This window comes from Alligator mississippiensis, chromosome 6, assembly GCF_030867095.1.
Source record: "Alligator mississippiensis isolate rAllMis1 chromosome 6, rAllMis1, whole genome shotgun sequence".
Classification (NCBI taxonomy): domain Eukaryota; kingdom Metazoa; phylum Chordata; order Crocodylia; family Alligatoridae; genus Alligator; species Alligator mississippiensis.
Window position 1 is genome coordinate 20,010,227 of NC_081829.1, and position 13,379 is coordinate 20,023,605.

Sequence of the window (13,379 nt, forward strand, 5' to 3'; positions counted from 1 at the left end):
CATAAGTCTAGTTCCAAATAATCTCATATTCATTTTGCTCCCCAACCAGCATAAAGTCCAGGGGATGTCATCTTCAGTTTCTGGACCATCACGTTAGAACAGCTGAAGCAGAAGCTGTGAGAATCCAGCCTGTATGTTAGTGGTTAGAAGAAGTGACCTGGGCCCTACCTTGCCTCTGTCACTGATTTGGTCTGCAAATTTAGGCTGGATCACCAAGCACAGGGCCAAATTCATTTACTACAGTCTCTGGGGTAGGGTTCATCTCCACTATCTGATATCCTGTATTCTTTCTGCTGCACCTACAAACCCTGCAGCAGCCATGTGGACACTTTCCATGGTCTTTATCTTCTTTACCGCATTATTCTTCCCTTGCATCACTTACACATTTTTTTTTTTCCTTTTTATTGGCAGAATTTCTTATCCCACCAACTATGATCGGGTGAACTGCATAGCCATTCGCAACTGGCCAGAATGCTCCTTTCGAGTTGTCAGGAAACTGGACCACAGCATGCCCTGTGAAGTCACTAGGGTTATTAGTTAGACCCCAAATTAGCTCTCCTGCTGGTTAAACAAAACGTACCCTGAATTATGCAAGTAAATTGAACAATGAAAATCTGTGGCTACTTGACATTACTGAGTCTTCTGGTATCTGCAACATTTTAGGAGAGGCTCAAATCATTTTTACGTCTAAATAAATTTTGGTACAGTTGGGAAGGTTCTGGTAAAGACATATTTCTATAAAACAGCACCATTTAACCTACTCTAGTTAGCCTAGTTAGGCTAATAGGCTAGTTAACAGTCTGGTGTATTTTCCTTCATGTAATTACTAGCAGTCCCTCTCTAATGGTGTTTTCCCTGCAGCACACTTAGAAGGGCTCAATGAGTTGGGATTGAATCTAGGCGAGAAGCAGCTTTCTGAGGGTCAGTGCTGTGCTCAGCCCATGAAATCAGTTACTTTGTACATCATCAAATCAGTTACTTTGTACATGTGTAGCTGACTGTTCTCCAAGACAATGTATGTTGTGTCAGGCTACAGGGTAACAGAATCATTCTGGCACATTAGTCAGGTAACTTTGAGTTGGTTGCATGCTACATTTTGGTCATCCACGTGGTGACACAGAATTGTGTCCAAAGTGCTAGCCCTATCTTCTAAAAAACAGTCCTGTTACCAGTTGCCTGGCAAAGGCAACTTTAAAAAGTAATATTAAAAATAGAATAAATAACTATCCTGGTTAAAAAGGAAAGCTAGGAAACACCTCAAAGACTGAAAACCAGAAAAAGTCAAATAAAAAAACCCCCTAAATTAGTTTTCAAGTCTCATGATTTTTAAGCCTATTTCATGATTTTTGAGCACTTAAGGTTGGTAACAATGCATCTCTCTGGCATTGTTGGGAGTATATTCTCTTCCCTCCCCCCTCCACCTCCTACAACACACACACCTTCCTGGCCATGCTGAGCAATTACTATAGTATTTCCTTCAACCAACTACTTATTCATTAAAAAAAAAAATAAAAAAAAAGGAAAGCCATTCATTTAATCTCATAGCAAAAGCAGGGCAGTGTCTTGCAAGCTCAGAGGCGCGCTATGGCTTGGAAAGCCCCAGCCAAGGATCACAACATAGAAACAGTAGTCTCTTCAACATGGAGGACCAGAGGCAAAATAATCTTTTGGCTTGGGTGTGCAGACTCCATACCTAAGTCTGCAAGACCATAGTTGTCACCTTTCCTTTGAAAGGACTACAGCTATCTAACATTAGTGCAACCTTTTTTCACTCCTTTCTGGTAAGGCTGATGAAGTCTTATTGAGCTATTAAAGGGAACTATTCTTGCAAAAAAACAACAACAAAAAACATACATGGGGGATTTAGATGATATTTTGTGCCTAGAAAATCTCTTTATGAGACCTACAAGTAAAGTAAATGTGTAGAGCAGGGGTTTTCAACCTTTTTAAATCAATGTACCCCCAGTAGCTGGACATGGAGGGAGGAGGAGGGGCCAGGGCCAGATGCTGAGCGCAGGGGGTGGCACGTGGCCAAATGTGGAACTGGTGCCCATTGCAGGGATGTGTGGGCAGTGGATCATGGCTCTGCCCCAGGCTCCGGCCTCACATAGTCACTGTCCTGCAATCCCAATCCTGATCCCAGCCCAAATCCTGGCCCCACCCACTTGGCTCTGGGATGCCACTCCCCACCCACCTGTGGCCCCATCCCATCTGCCCAGCTGTGTGCCCTTGCCTGGGTCCTGGGCTGGTCTCCATAGAGAACCTGCCCACCGGCTCCATCCAGCGTCCCCAGCTGTGTGTGCCCAGCAGATATGCTGGGATGCCTGGGCAGCAGGACCAGGACCAGGGCCAGGGCCAGTAGCAGGGGCAGAGACTGGCAGTAGCAGCTGAAAGGAGTCACTGCTACGGGGACTGCTGGGAAGCGAGTCCAGCCGCTGCACCGCCCCAACCCTGCTGCAGACCTGGGGGCAGCATGACTGGCTGTACTCACCACGGCTCAAGCTGCCCCCTGTGCCTGGGCCCGACAGGACCGAGGGGCCTGCCTCAAGCCACACAAAATCCCCTGGGCTGGATCTGGCCCGTGGGCTCTATTTTGCCCACGCCTCTGCTACAATGGCAGAGACCTAAGTGTGGACTAACAACTTAGCTCCTCCAGCAGGTTTTGCTGCCTTTGCTGATCTCTGGACTGTAACACCTATACCACTTTTGGACCTGACCTAGCTAGTTTAAATCTAACCCTGGTATGTCTACACCTGTTGTAGTCGTACCCTTATAGGCCCAGGTACATATGGAGCCATTTAAAAAGGGGAACGTTTCAAAAGGACAGTAGCTGGTGTGCACAAGCTGGGAATGATACAAATATAGCAAAACTGCTCCAACTTTATCCCTTGTTAAAGGGATTGATGTCCATGTTATGGTTTGGAGTATTGTCATATTGGACAACTTACCTTTTGGGGAGTTGGAGGGGTATAGGAAACTAAGGGGCTGGTGGTTAAAACAAGCAAATGAAAACACACAAGAAGTGACTGCAATGAAAGGGAATCTACCACTACTGCTGGCCCTGGCTGGAGCAGAACAGATGCAGCCTGGACAGCATCAGTAGTAGGCAGGTCTGCCCTTCCTGCAGGGCAAGGGGAGGAATGGGAAGGGTGGGGAGGTAGTGCCGAGCATAAAGGGGAAGGGAGGGAGTGCTGAGAGAGGGGTTGGTGGCAGGAGAAAATTTTACCTGATGTGAGGACTTAAAAAAAAATTCTTCAGCTGCTGCTTCCATGGAACGGTCTGCCCATCCCAGTGTTGGAGAGGAGGCTGGGAGTGCAGGGTGCAGCCACTCCTGCAGCCCTGGTTACTGCTCTCATATCCCCTTTTCAAAATCCTGGATCCACCTATGGACAGGTCAGTTCTACAGACTAATCTGGATGGCATGGTGAGCTGAGCTTTCTTGAACAAGATACAATTTAACAAAGTTTAATACAAAAGTCATATGTCTAGGCACCAACAGCACATGCTACATTTATAGGAGAAGGGACTATATCATGGTGGAAACCATGGAATGGTGTGATCCTAGGATGTATACATAAGAGAATATTAACTAGAAGTGGGGAGATACTACTACCTCTTAATAAAGTATTACTGATACCAGTCCTGTAGTACTTTATTTAATTCAGCTACCCATACTTTAACAAGGATGTTGAGAAACTAGAGAGGGTTCAGGAAAGAGATACTGAACAAGTACAAGCTAGAATATTTAAAAGTGTAGAACATTTAACTTCCAGTAAGGGGCTGAAGAAGCTGTATCTAATTTTCAGAGTGAGTAATTGTACCAAATACTTTATCAAGCAGACAGGATTCTAATCAGTATTTTTTAATTTCCTGTTAAAATAGACCCTTTTTTTCCCACCAAGTCAGAAAAATGTTGAAGTGCTAGAATGAGTGTTATTCAATGGTTTCTGGGTGAAAACTTTTTTTGCTAAAACAATTGTACTTTTTTCAATATTTTATACATCAGATTTTGAAGATTTTTCTTTTTTTGGCAATTTGTTAAATTTTTTTATTTTTATTCAATGTCCATCATAACATTCCAGTTCTTTTCATTCATCAATAATCTGATCTTTGAAAAATAATTTCTTTGGACTAGCTTGTTTAGTTGGTTGTTGCTACACCATGACATATGCTACACGAGGTAAATGAAACTGTTGTGGAGAACTTACCTTTTGGGGAGTTGGGGGGTATAGGAAACTAAGGGGCTGGTGGTTAAAACAAGCAAATGCAAACACACAAGAAGTGACTGCAATGAAAGGAAATCTACCACCACTGCTGGCCCTGGCTGGAGCAGGACAGATGCAGCCCAGACAGCATCAGTGGTGGGCAGGTCTCCCCTTCCTGCAGGGCAAGGGGAGGAATGGGAAGGGTGGGGAGAGAGAGAGATTGTGTGCGTGTGCATGCATATAACATTATATGATACAGCGAATTAATGCACATTCCAATCTTCTCCCCTCAATCTGGAATACTATAGCTCTGCCCAACTTCCAGCTACATGCCCCCACTAATAGGACACATTCCATCCCTTTCAGACAGGAAATGCTGAGCAACTATGCTGCAGGTTGGACTCTGAAGGAATGTACTCTGAAGGAATGTATTCTTAAGGAATGTACTCTGTCTCCCTCTTTTGTATGCCAGTTTTCCCTGAAGGCAGGTCTCGACTTGCACATCACCAGATAAGGTGCCTGTTGTAATTGTGGGGTGAAGGCAGGGACCAGAAAGCTTCCAAATTAGCCTTTCACTTCATTTTTGTGCCTTGCAGAGCCAAGGTTTCTTTTTGCCAGTTGGCTGAATTTCAATAGATTCTTCAGAAATTCCAGCATAGCTGTTCCAGAAATAAGTGGGCTCAAATTGCTCAATATAAGGAGTTGCAAAATTCTTGTCTTCTCATTTTGTGTGTATCACTGCAGGAAACGGTCAGGCTGTGAGCTCTTCAGAAGCAACACATTTTACCATGGTAAGTCAGAATTTCAGACTTTAGAAGTTCATAGCTCACCTGGCTACTTCGTTCAAAAACTGGTATTGGAGGGGAATAGAGTTTTATCTAACTACACATGAATTAATTTGTTTAAATTGCTTGCAAGGAGCTGTACAAGTAAAGCCCTAGATCAGGGGTTGGCAACCCCTGGCATACATGCCAGAACATGGCATGCAAAGGCGTTTTGCTTGGCATGTGCACCTCTGGGTGGATGGCAGGGAAGGAGCTGAGGCTGCACTGCTACAACAAAGATCAGGCCCCTTGCGGCTCTCCCACCATTTGCCCCTGGCATGCCAACATCTTACAGGTTGAGGCTGTGGGTGTTTTTGGCACCCTGCTCAAAAATGTTGCCGATCCCTGCCCCAGATTTTCTGCCTATTGATTGATCTGTTCTGGGAAAAGTTAACTTTATAAAAATATTTCAACTTCTGTAGGTATTTTGAACCATGCTCTAAGAAGATGAACATGGAAAACACAAACATTCATTGAGTGCCTTTATTCATCTTCTCATGTACCAGGAGATATCCTCTTCTAGCTCTCAACTTTAGGATGAGGTTGTTAAACCAGATAGATGCAAGGGACAGGGAACAAATTCTGCTTTTCTGTATGCCTGTACAAGTCAACAGCAGTGATAAAAATAACCAGGGCAGATTCTTATAACTGCATGAAGAGCATAAGTTTTAGAGAAGAGGTTGTAGTTTCTGTGATGAATGTAGATTTATAAATGAATTTATAAATGAAAGGTTATGATTCAGTCATATTTTCGCTACACAGAAGCTTTAAATCCTATGAGAACTTATCTACACTTTAAATTTCAGGTTGAGATTTTCACAAGAAACTGCCTCATGCCCACATACCATCTTCCCCCAAGTAATTATTTTGTATCTCATCCAGAATGAATCAAATCAAATTCAGAATCTGTTATGTCACATACTGGGCATCAGGCTTCACCCATTTAGCTTTTAAGCTCCCTGGGGCAGAGCTGCTATCTTTGTAGAGTTTGTGGGGTTTGGGCTGCATTTGTACAATGGTATGCTGGTCCCTGACTGTGGCTCTTGCTGCCAAGGTAATACAAATAATAACTTCCATTTTGAAAAGCATACCACATCGGGCAACCCTTCCGCTCATATCACACTGTTCTCGTCACACAACCAGACACTGGGACAGCCTCTCTTACCTGTGTGCCCCCCTACTGCATCAGGGTCCTTTTGACTAGGCATCATCTCCCTGTTTAAGTGCCAGTACTCAGCCAGGCATCTTGCTTTAGAATTTCAACTCATGGCTAATTCACACAGCCTGAGTTACACAATGATTATACAGCTGTGACTGTCCATGGCTCTATGCAGCCCTGGGGGGAGGGTGAGGAGGACTTGGATTTCCTCAATCTCTGGAGAAAGGCCCTCAGGCACCCGGCTCAGGCAGTCCCGGGTCCCCTGCTGAATGTGCTACAGCAGCTGGAATTAATGCACAATACATCATCGAATGTGCAAACAGCAATGCCATTAAGGTGGTGCAAAAGACATTTAACCCACAGATTCATAGATGTTAGGGTCAGAAGAGACTTCAACAGATCATCGAGTCTGCCCCCCTGCTTAGGTAGGAAAGAGCACTGGGGTCAGATGACCCCAGCCACATGCCTATCCAGCCTTCTCTTAAAGACCCCCAAGGTAGGGGAGAGCACCACCTCCCTTGGAAACCCATTCCAAATTTTGGCCACCCTCACCATGAAGTTTTTCCTGATATCTAGCCTAAATCTGCTCTCTGTCAGTTTGTGGCTATTGTTTCTTGTTACCTCAAGCGGAGCCCTGATCAACAGAGCATTTCCAATTCCTTTCTGTGTCCCCTAATGAATTTGTAGGCGGCCACAAGATCACCTCTCAGTCTTCTCTTGTGGAGGCTGAAGAGGTTCAGTCCCTCATTCTCTCCTCATAGGGCTTGTAAGGTAAGCCCCTAACTAAACAAGTGGCCCCGCTCTGGACCCTCTCAAGTCTATCAACATCCCTCTTGAAGTATGGCACCCAAAACTGGACTCAGTACTCCAACTCGGTCTGACCAGTGCTGCATAGAGAGGAAGTATCACCTCCTTGGATCTATTTGTCATGCATTTGCTGATGTATGATAAAATCCGGTTAGCTTTGCTGATGATTTCATCACTTTAAACCTGCTTTAAAGTGTCATCTACAAGTGCCCTATTAGCCCATCCAGACAGCACCCACTGGAAAGTCAAGCATAACTAGCTATCTGACTCTAATGAAGGAGAAGAAGCACTCCCTGGACATGGTCAAATGCTGCAATAAATTCTGTCAGAACTATAAAGATACCAGCAGCAACCACAAGCTCCTTGGTAGAGCTGTCAAGGTCTGTACCTTCTATGATTTGCTGACTGAGACTGTTGCAAGAGGCAATCATGAAACCCTGGCATGTTCTGCAGAGCACTGACAACACTTGCAGCCACCAACCAAAATTACAAGCAGGAGGAGATAGCCATAGAGAGCCAGGATCTCTTTGACTTGCAAAACCCAGGAAGGACAGCAGCACAGACAGGATCAGAGACCCAGGACATCTCCTCTCAAAACACAGGTGAAGACCCAGCAAGGACCAGTTCCAGTAAACACTATGGCTGCTTGCAGATGTGGGATGAAAAAAAAACACAACTGGAGATTTACTTCAAAGTTCATGTGCTTCTGTACTGAACCCAGCACATACTCAGAAAAGGCAATGAATTAGTTGGACCTGGCTCACCCAATGTCTGTTAAGATTAGGTGCTGTAGTGGGGCTTTTTTGGCACTTTTAGTTAATAGCTGATTGAATCAGCTTTAGATAAAATTGCCAAAAGGCCCAGCTGAAGTGCCTGACCTATACAGACACTGCAGAGCTGGATCAAATGAAAGTGCTGCCTCTTCTGGTAAAGCACATTCCATGCCCACATCTGTCAGCAGACTAAGAGCTGTCTTGTTCGGACACATTTGGAGTATTTTCTTAAGTGGTTTCTGGTTGCTATCACATTAGTGAAGTTTCACCTTGACAAGTAGAGACACCGTATATATTATTCATGCTCCCCCCTAGGTCTCCAAGGGACAGGTCCCCAAACTCCTGTATTTATACGTGTGTTGCCCCCACACTCATCTTGTACCAACGCTTATCTTTCTCTTTGTTGAGATATTCATTTCTACCTGTTTTGCTTGCCACGTTTATGCACCTGCACTTATCTGTCTTATTAGTAAATTCTGACTTTGTCCTTGAGATTTTTGGGCTAATTGGGTCCTAATCCATTCACCTGGACCCTATAAAGCTATTTAGTTTAAGAGTCTTGGGGAAAAGTGGGGAGAGATTTTGCCAGGCAAAACCAGCCAACCCAGGGAGAACCACTGAACATAGATCCTCATGATAGAGGAATCAGAGGCCGCAACGATAGGAGTATGAGAAAGGGGAGAAGGAAGATGATGACTGCAGACTAAACTGGAACATCTAAACCTAAAGAGAGAGACCTATCTGGAGGAGACTGACACCAACAAGTTGTGGAGCAAGTAACCAAACTAAGCCGAGGAGGAATCAAGGTACTGTGATTCCCACTCACCGTCAACAGAGGGTAAAGATAGATGTTGACTTTCAATTGCAGCTCAAGACCAAGCAAGCAAGCAGGTGGCACAAGGCATATGGACATAATTGCCAAAACTTGTGGTTGCAACAAAAGTGGTATCAACTGATGCTGCTATATGGCATCATATATCTGTTTATTTTATGACCTGAGAGTGCTGGCAGCCTGGAGCTGCCCCATTCTCCAGCTGTCCTGGGGCAGGGGCTTGAGGCGCCTGATCCTGCAAGCCCTGGGAATTCCCATGCAGGAGTGGGCCCCTCAAGCCCTGAGAACACCTCTCCAGTTTTTCCCACCTGGCTGTTAGATTCTGAAACACCCTTATGGTCGGATCCTCAAGTATTAAGAAAATGCCGCACACTAAGAATAAGCCTCCATCACCCCAACCAAAGGCACAAGCTTTTCTCCTGCCAGTCCATACCCTCATTAGAAGGGGAACAGCTGTACAGATGTGTACTACTCTAATCAGTACAACTCTTCACAGCTAGATGATATGGCAGAAGTGCTCTCTCTCTTTAACATCAGCCCCTCAGGGATTCTCCTGTTTAGCTTTCATGGGGCAGCTGACTTTCTGAGTGCTTAAAATCCCAACACAAAGGCCATGGTGATCCACTGTGAACATAGTCTTTCCAAGCCCCAAACACCATGTCTTCAGATAACTAGCCCAGATGCAAGTATCCTTTGTCACTCCTCAGTGCCTTGTGTTAATCAACCACCCCAGTCCGTTCCACTGGAGTCCTTCCCTGTTCTTCTTAACAGGAAGTCTCCTGGCTTTCCACTTGGGAGCTATCTTCTTTGTCCTCAGAAGAAAAGCTCCTCAGTGGCTCTCCCTGGTCTTCCATCTTTGAGAAGTCAGGAGGTAAACCCCACTCCTCAGCTCTCAGGGTTTTGTGGCCCTGTAGTTCAAACTCTCCAGTTTCGAAGAAGCCAGAGAACAAACACTTCTGTTTCTCTCCTGTCCCAAACCTGCTCCAGCTTTCCCAGTCTGCTTCTTGAGCACAGGGAGGTCAAGAAGGTGGCCCTTCTACTGCTCTCGGTTTCTCTAGTCCTGGTTCGTCAACTTGGGAAGGTCCACAGACACCTACCTCTGCTGCTTTCAGCCTTGTCCAGGAGACTCCAGCAACTCTTCTCAGGTCCTCTGCTAGCTGCCCGTCCAGGAAACTCTTGCAGCCACCTAATTGCCCTTCACGCTTTGTTTCTCCCTTTATTAGTTCTAAGTGCCACCTTACCTTTCTAATCACACCCACTGTTCTGTCCCAGGGTACATGGACTTACTTTACTTAAAGGGCCAGCAACTCAGTGACTAATGCATAATAGGCCCTAAAGGGTTCCCTGGCATTACAAAGAATGGCCATCTGATCACCATCCCATTCCCCAAGACAGATAAGAAGAATATTTCCAGCCCTCCCACCCCTTCACATTCCCACACTAGCTGGGAATCATTTCAGTGCAATACTTTGTGAAATCTCTTATGGCAGCTTATACTAGTTCTATCTATCCCACCTTTACCACAAAAAAATCATGAAGACTAAGAACTATTTGTACTGCTTTCCGGAACAGTTTCCCTTTGGAATTTTTACACACAAATGAAGATTTTTCCTGGTTAGTTTCGATATAATAATGGGATTTAGTTGCTAACAACTGAGAAGGTGCCTAATTCTGACCATGGGCCTTTTCTCTCTTACAGAAGTGGTTCCTGGGTTTCTTTCTTGCCATTGGCATCTTGGTGACAGTCTGTGATGCATATTGCTTTTTTCAGCAAAATAACCTAAAGGAATCTACCGAAGGTAAAACCACAAATATTGGTTCTGAATTAGTCTTTGATCTCTGCTGGGAATAGCCAAGTAGGGTATGAAACAGGAAAATGGGAGATGCCGACACATCAGCTGCTTCCCAATGGGAGAGGCTGACACACAGCAACTTCCCATTTAGGGAAGAGAACACAGGCGGTATCACAGACATTTACCTTCCAGAGGCTACCGTTCTCAAACAAGTAGCTGATATATGTTCCGATTCTGTGCAGCGAGAACATCCAGACTAACTGGAGTCTGATTGCGGTGCTACATTTCCATGGAATCCAAGAGCTACAGGTTTACAATCCTCACTAGATGTCACAAGATTAATTTAGGGATGATGACAGGAAGGTTAATGTTTGTTAGAGGAAGACACCCCAGCACAGCAATTCCACACATGTGCGTTCCCCAAAATATCACAGAATTGAGAAGAGGGAGGGATATAGATGATATTTTTCATGTGGAGCTCCCCTGGAAAGGATAACAGATTTGAATGCATGAAGATGACAAGATCTGACTGGGTATGTTACTGCTCACTTTTACAGAAGATTTGTTGTGGACACAGTAAATGAAAAGAGAACAAGGTTGTGTCCTCAAGAAAGCATATAGGGTAAAAATGAATTCAGATTGCCACAAGAGTGAAACATTTTGAACGTTACCCTCATCTGCCCAGAGATCATTCCCATGATTTGTGTTGATGTGCATGTACAGATATATGCATATGTTGAAATTCAAGGGAAAGGATTTATTTTTATTGTGTGTGTGCAGGTTGTGTTGAAAATGGCAAGCTGTATGAGTTTGGTACCACCTGGCAGAGTGAGGATTGCCACACCTGTAGTTGCAGCCATAGGGGGATGCGCTGTTGCTCCATGTAAGTTCACCAAATTCAGTATTTGCGGTATAAAAAAAGTCACAGCCACACTCTCCCCATCCATTATGAATAATTATACTCCTAAATTCACAACTCCATCACAAGATCTCAGGTTAGTCTAAGATGCACAGAATAAATTGAAACAGAAGTGAACAGGCATTTACCTTAGATTCAGTTTACCCCCCTCCCTGGCCCCAAGCCCCCCATGGTTTGCTTTGAGGGAGGGGGGTAGTCATTCCCCGTAGGCTGGGCTACATCCCCAGCCGAGCTTGCCCCCCTCTCCCTTGTCAGTCAGCTCTCACTGCTTCAGCTAGGGAGCGGAGGGGCAGGCCCAGCCCTGCTCTCTGGACAGCACAACCCAGGGCTGCAAAGCATGCTGGGGGACTGTGATTTAACTTGAACCAGGAAGGGGCCAGGGACAGAGGTTTCATAAACTGGTATGACTCAAATCAGTTAAGTCTGATATTACATTCAACCAAGTTTAGATAAACCTGGTTGAATGTAGTATCAGACCTAACTGATTTGGGTCAAACTGGTTTCAGCCATTTTGAAACTGCTTTATCTGCACTGAGCTTCTGTTACAGCTTTAAACCAGTTTCTGATCACTTAAACTGGTTTATGTTTAATTTATTTCCCTAACTTTTGTGATCAAGTCACCTAGTTTCTCTGTGCCACAGTTTTCCATCTATGAAATGGGGATACCAGTACTGCCATAACTCACAGAAACATTGTGAGGATAAATACAATAAAAGGCTATGTACTTTTTTACTTATGTAGTCCAGGCTTTGCATGCAGGGAGAGAAAGAGAGCCATACATCATGGTACTACCTATCACAATGCCAAGCATTGAAATGCTCTTTGTTAAATTTGCTTACATTCCAAAACTACAGCTTCTAGATTTGAGAGACAAGTTTAAAATCTTTGGAAAGTGATTTCCTTTCTTTCCAGCAGCACTGCCTTAGGCATGTTATGTGAGTGACCTAGAAGGAGGAAGCAATAACATTCAAAAGCTAGCTAATAATTCCCAGATAAGACCCTCTAAATCCACAAGCTACTCCATCTCTCCAAGAGAAAGCTCCAAGAAGCTTGACTATACCTCTCTACTTGGCTACACTGACACCCATGCATTAGAGAACAGATTGACTTTTTTATTAGTAGATATTTAGGATTGTGAATCCAAAAAAGATGACAAAGCCAGTAGGGAAATACATATCGCCCAAGCAAGGGACTAACATTAGGGGGATGGGGGTGAGGAGGGGAACGCAACTAGGTTAGTGTGACCAATCAAGCAATGATGATGAAAATTAAACAGTGAGAATGTGTGTATTTCTAGAATAATTGATTAGCTGAAATATTTTGCAGCATGCTTTTGACTGTGATGCTTGCATTTTTTCCCCACCTTCACAGTGCTCATTCCCCTGTCGGCTATGATACAGATAAGTGTGAAAAGATTTTCAATAAGGACGCCTGCAGCTACAAAGTGGTGGAGAAAACTGACCCCTCCAAAGAATGTGAGGTCTACAGCTGGGTGGGCTAACAATGAACTGGCTCCAGATTTCTCTGCCTAGTGAATCTCCTTGCCTTGCGATGGATGACCAGCTATGGGAGGAGTCCATTCTTTGATCCGAGTGATTGAGGTATTTTAAGTCATACCAGCAGCTTGCTTTTCTTCATCTAGTTAAATAGCAATGTAGTATATGATAATATACTGTATCTACTCCCATTTTATTTCTGTTCTTATCTGCATTGGCAAAACTAAGCTTTTGTTGAGTAAAATAAAAATTTCTGATGCTTCATTTGATTTTATTGTCTTGCTTTAATGTTTTATACCTCAGTAACAATGGGCTTCTACTCAAGCCTTTGAAGAGAGCACGCTTTCCAACACAGAGGCTCTACACCACAGATTGGCAATGCATGGCATGCAAGACCATTTTCCTTGACGCGCTAAAGCCAACCCAGACTGGGCAGCTTCTGCCAACAGCTGCCCAGAGCTGAGGCTGGCTGCAGCTGGGAAGCTGCAAACAGCAGCGTGGGGCTCTGCAGCCCCAGCACCAGTTCCATGGCTGTGGCACCTGTGCTCGTACCAATGGGTGCATGGCCAGG

At 44.6% G+C, this 13,379-nt stretch overlaps 1 protein-coding gene across 1 annotated transcript; it reads left to right on the plus strand.

The window, feature by feature from the left end:
- The first annotated feature begins 4,701 nt into the window (after positions 1–4,701).
- On the plus strand, positions 4,702–13,077 carry LOC102566241 (beta-microseminoprotein). Its single transcript, XM_006272754.4, has 4 exons — positions 4,702–4,996; positions 10,300–10,399; positions 11,174–11,276; positions 12,684–13,077. The coding sequence occupies exons 1-4, from the start codon at positions 4,994–4,996 to the stop codon at positions 12,811–12,813; spliced, it is 336 nt and encodes a 111-aa protein (XP_006272816.1). The 5' UTR covers positions 4,702–4,993; the 3' UTR covers positions 12,814–13,077.
- Positions 13,078–13,379: the final 302 nt, after the last annotated feature.

Bases quoted from the DNA above. Each gene is read 5' to 3' on its own strand.
- LOC102566241 (XM_006272754.4), top strand. The intron at 10,400-11,173 runs GTAAAACCACAA...GTGTGTGTGCAG, and splicing joins CCTAAAGGAATCTACCGAAG to GTTGTGTTGAAAATGGCAAG. The intron at 11,277-12,683 runs GTAAGTTCACCA...CCACCTTCACAG, and splicing joins GGGATGCGCTGTTGCTCCAT to TGCTCATTCCCCTGTCGGCT.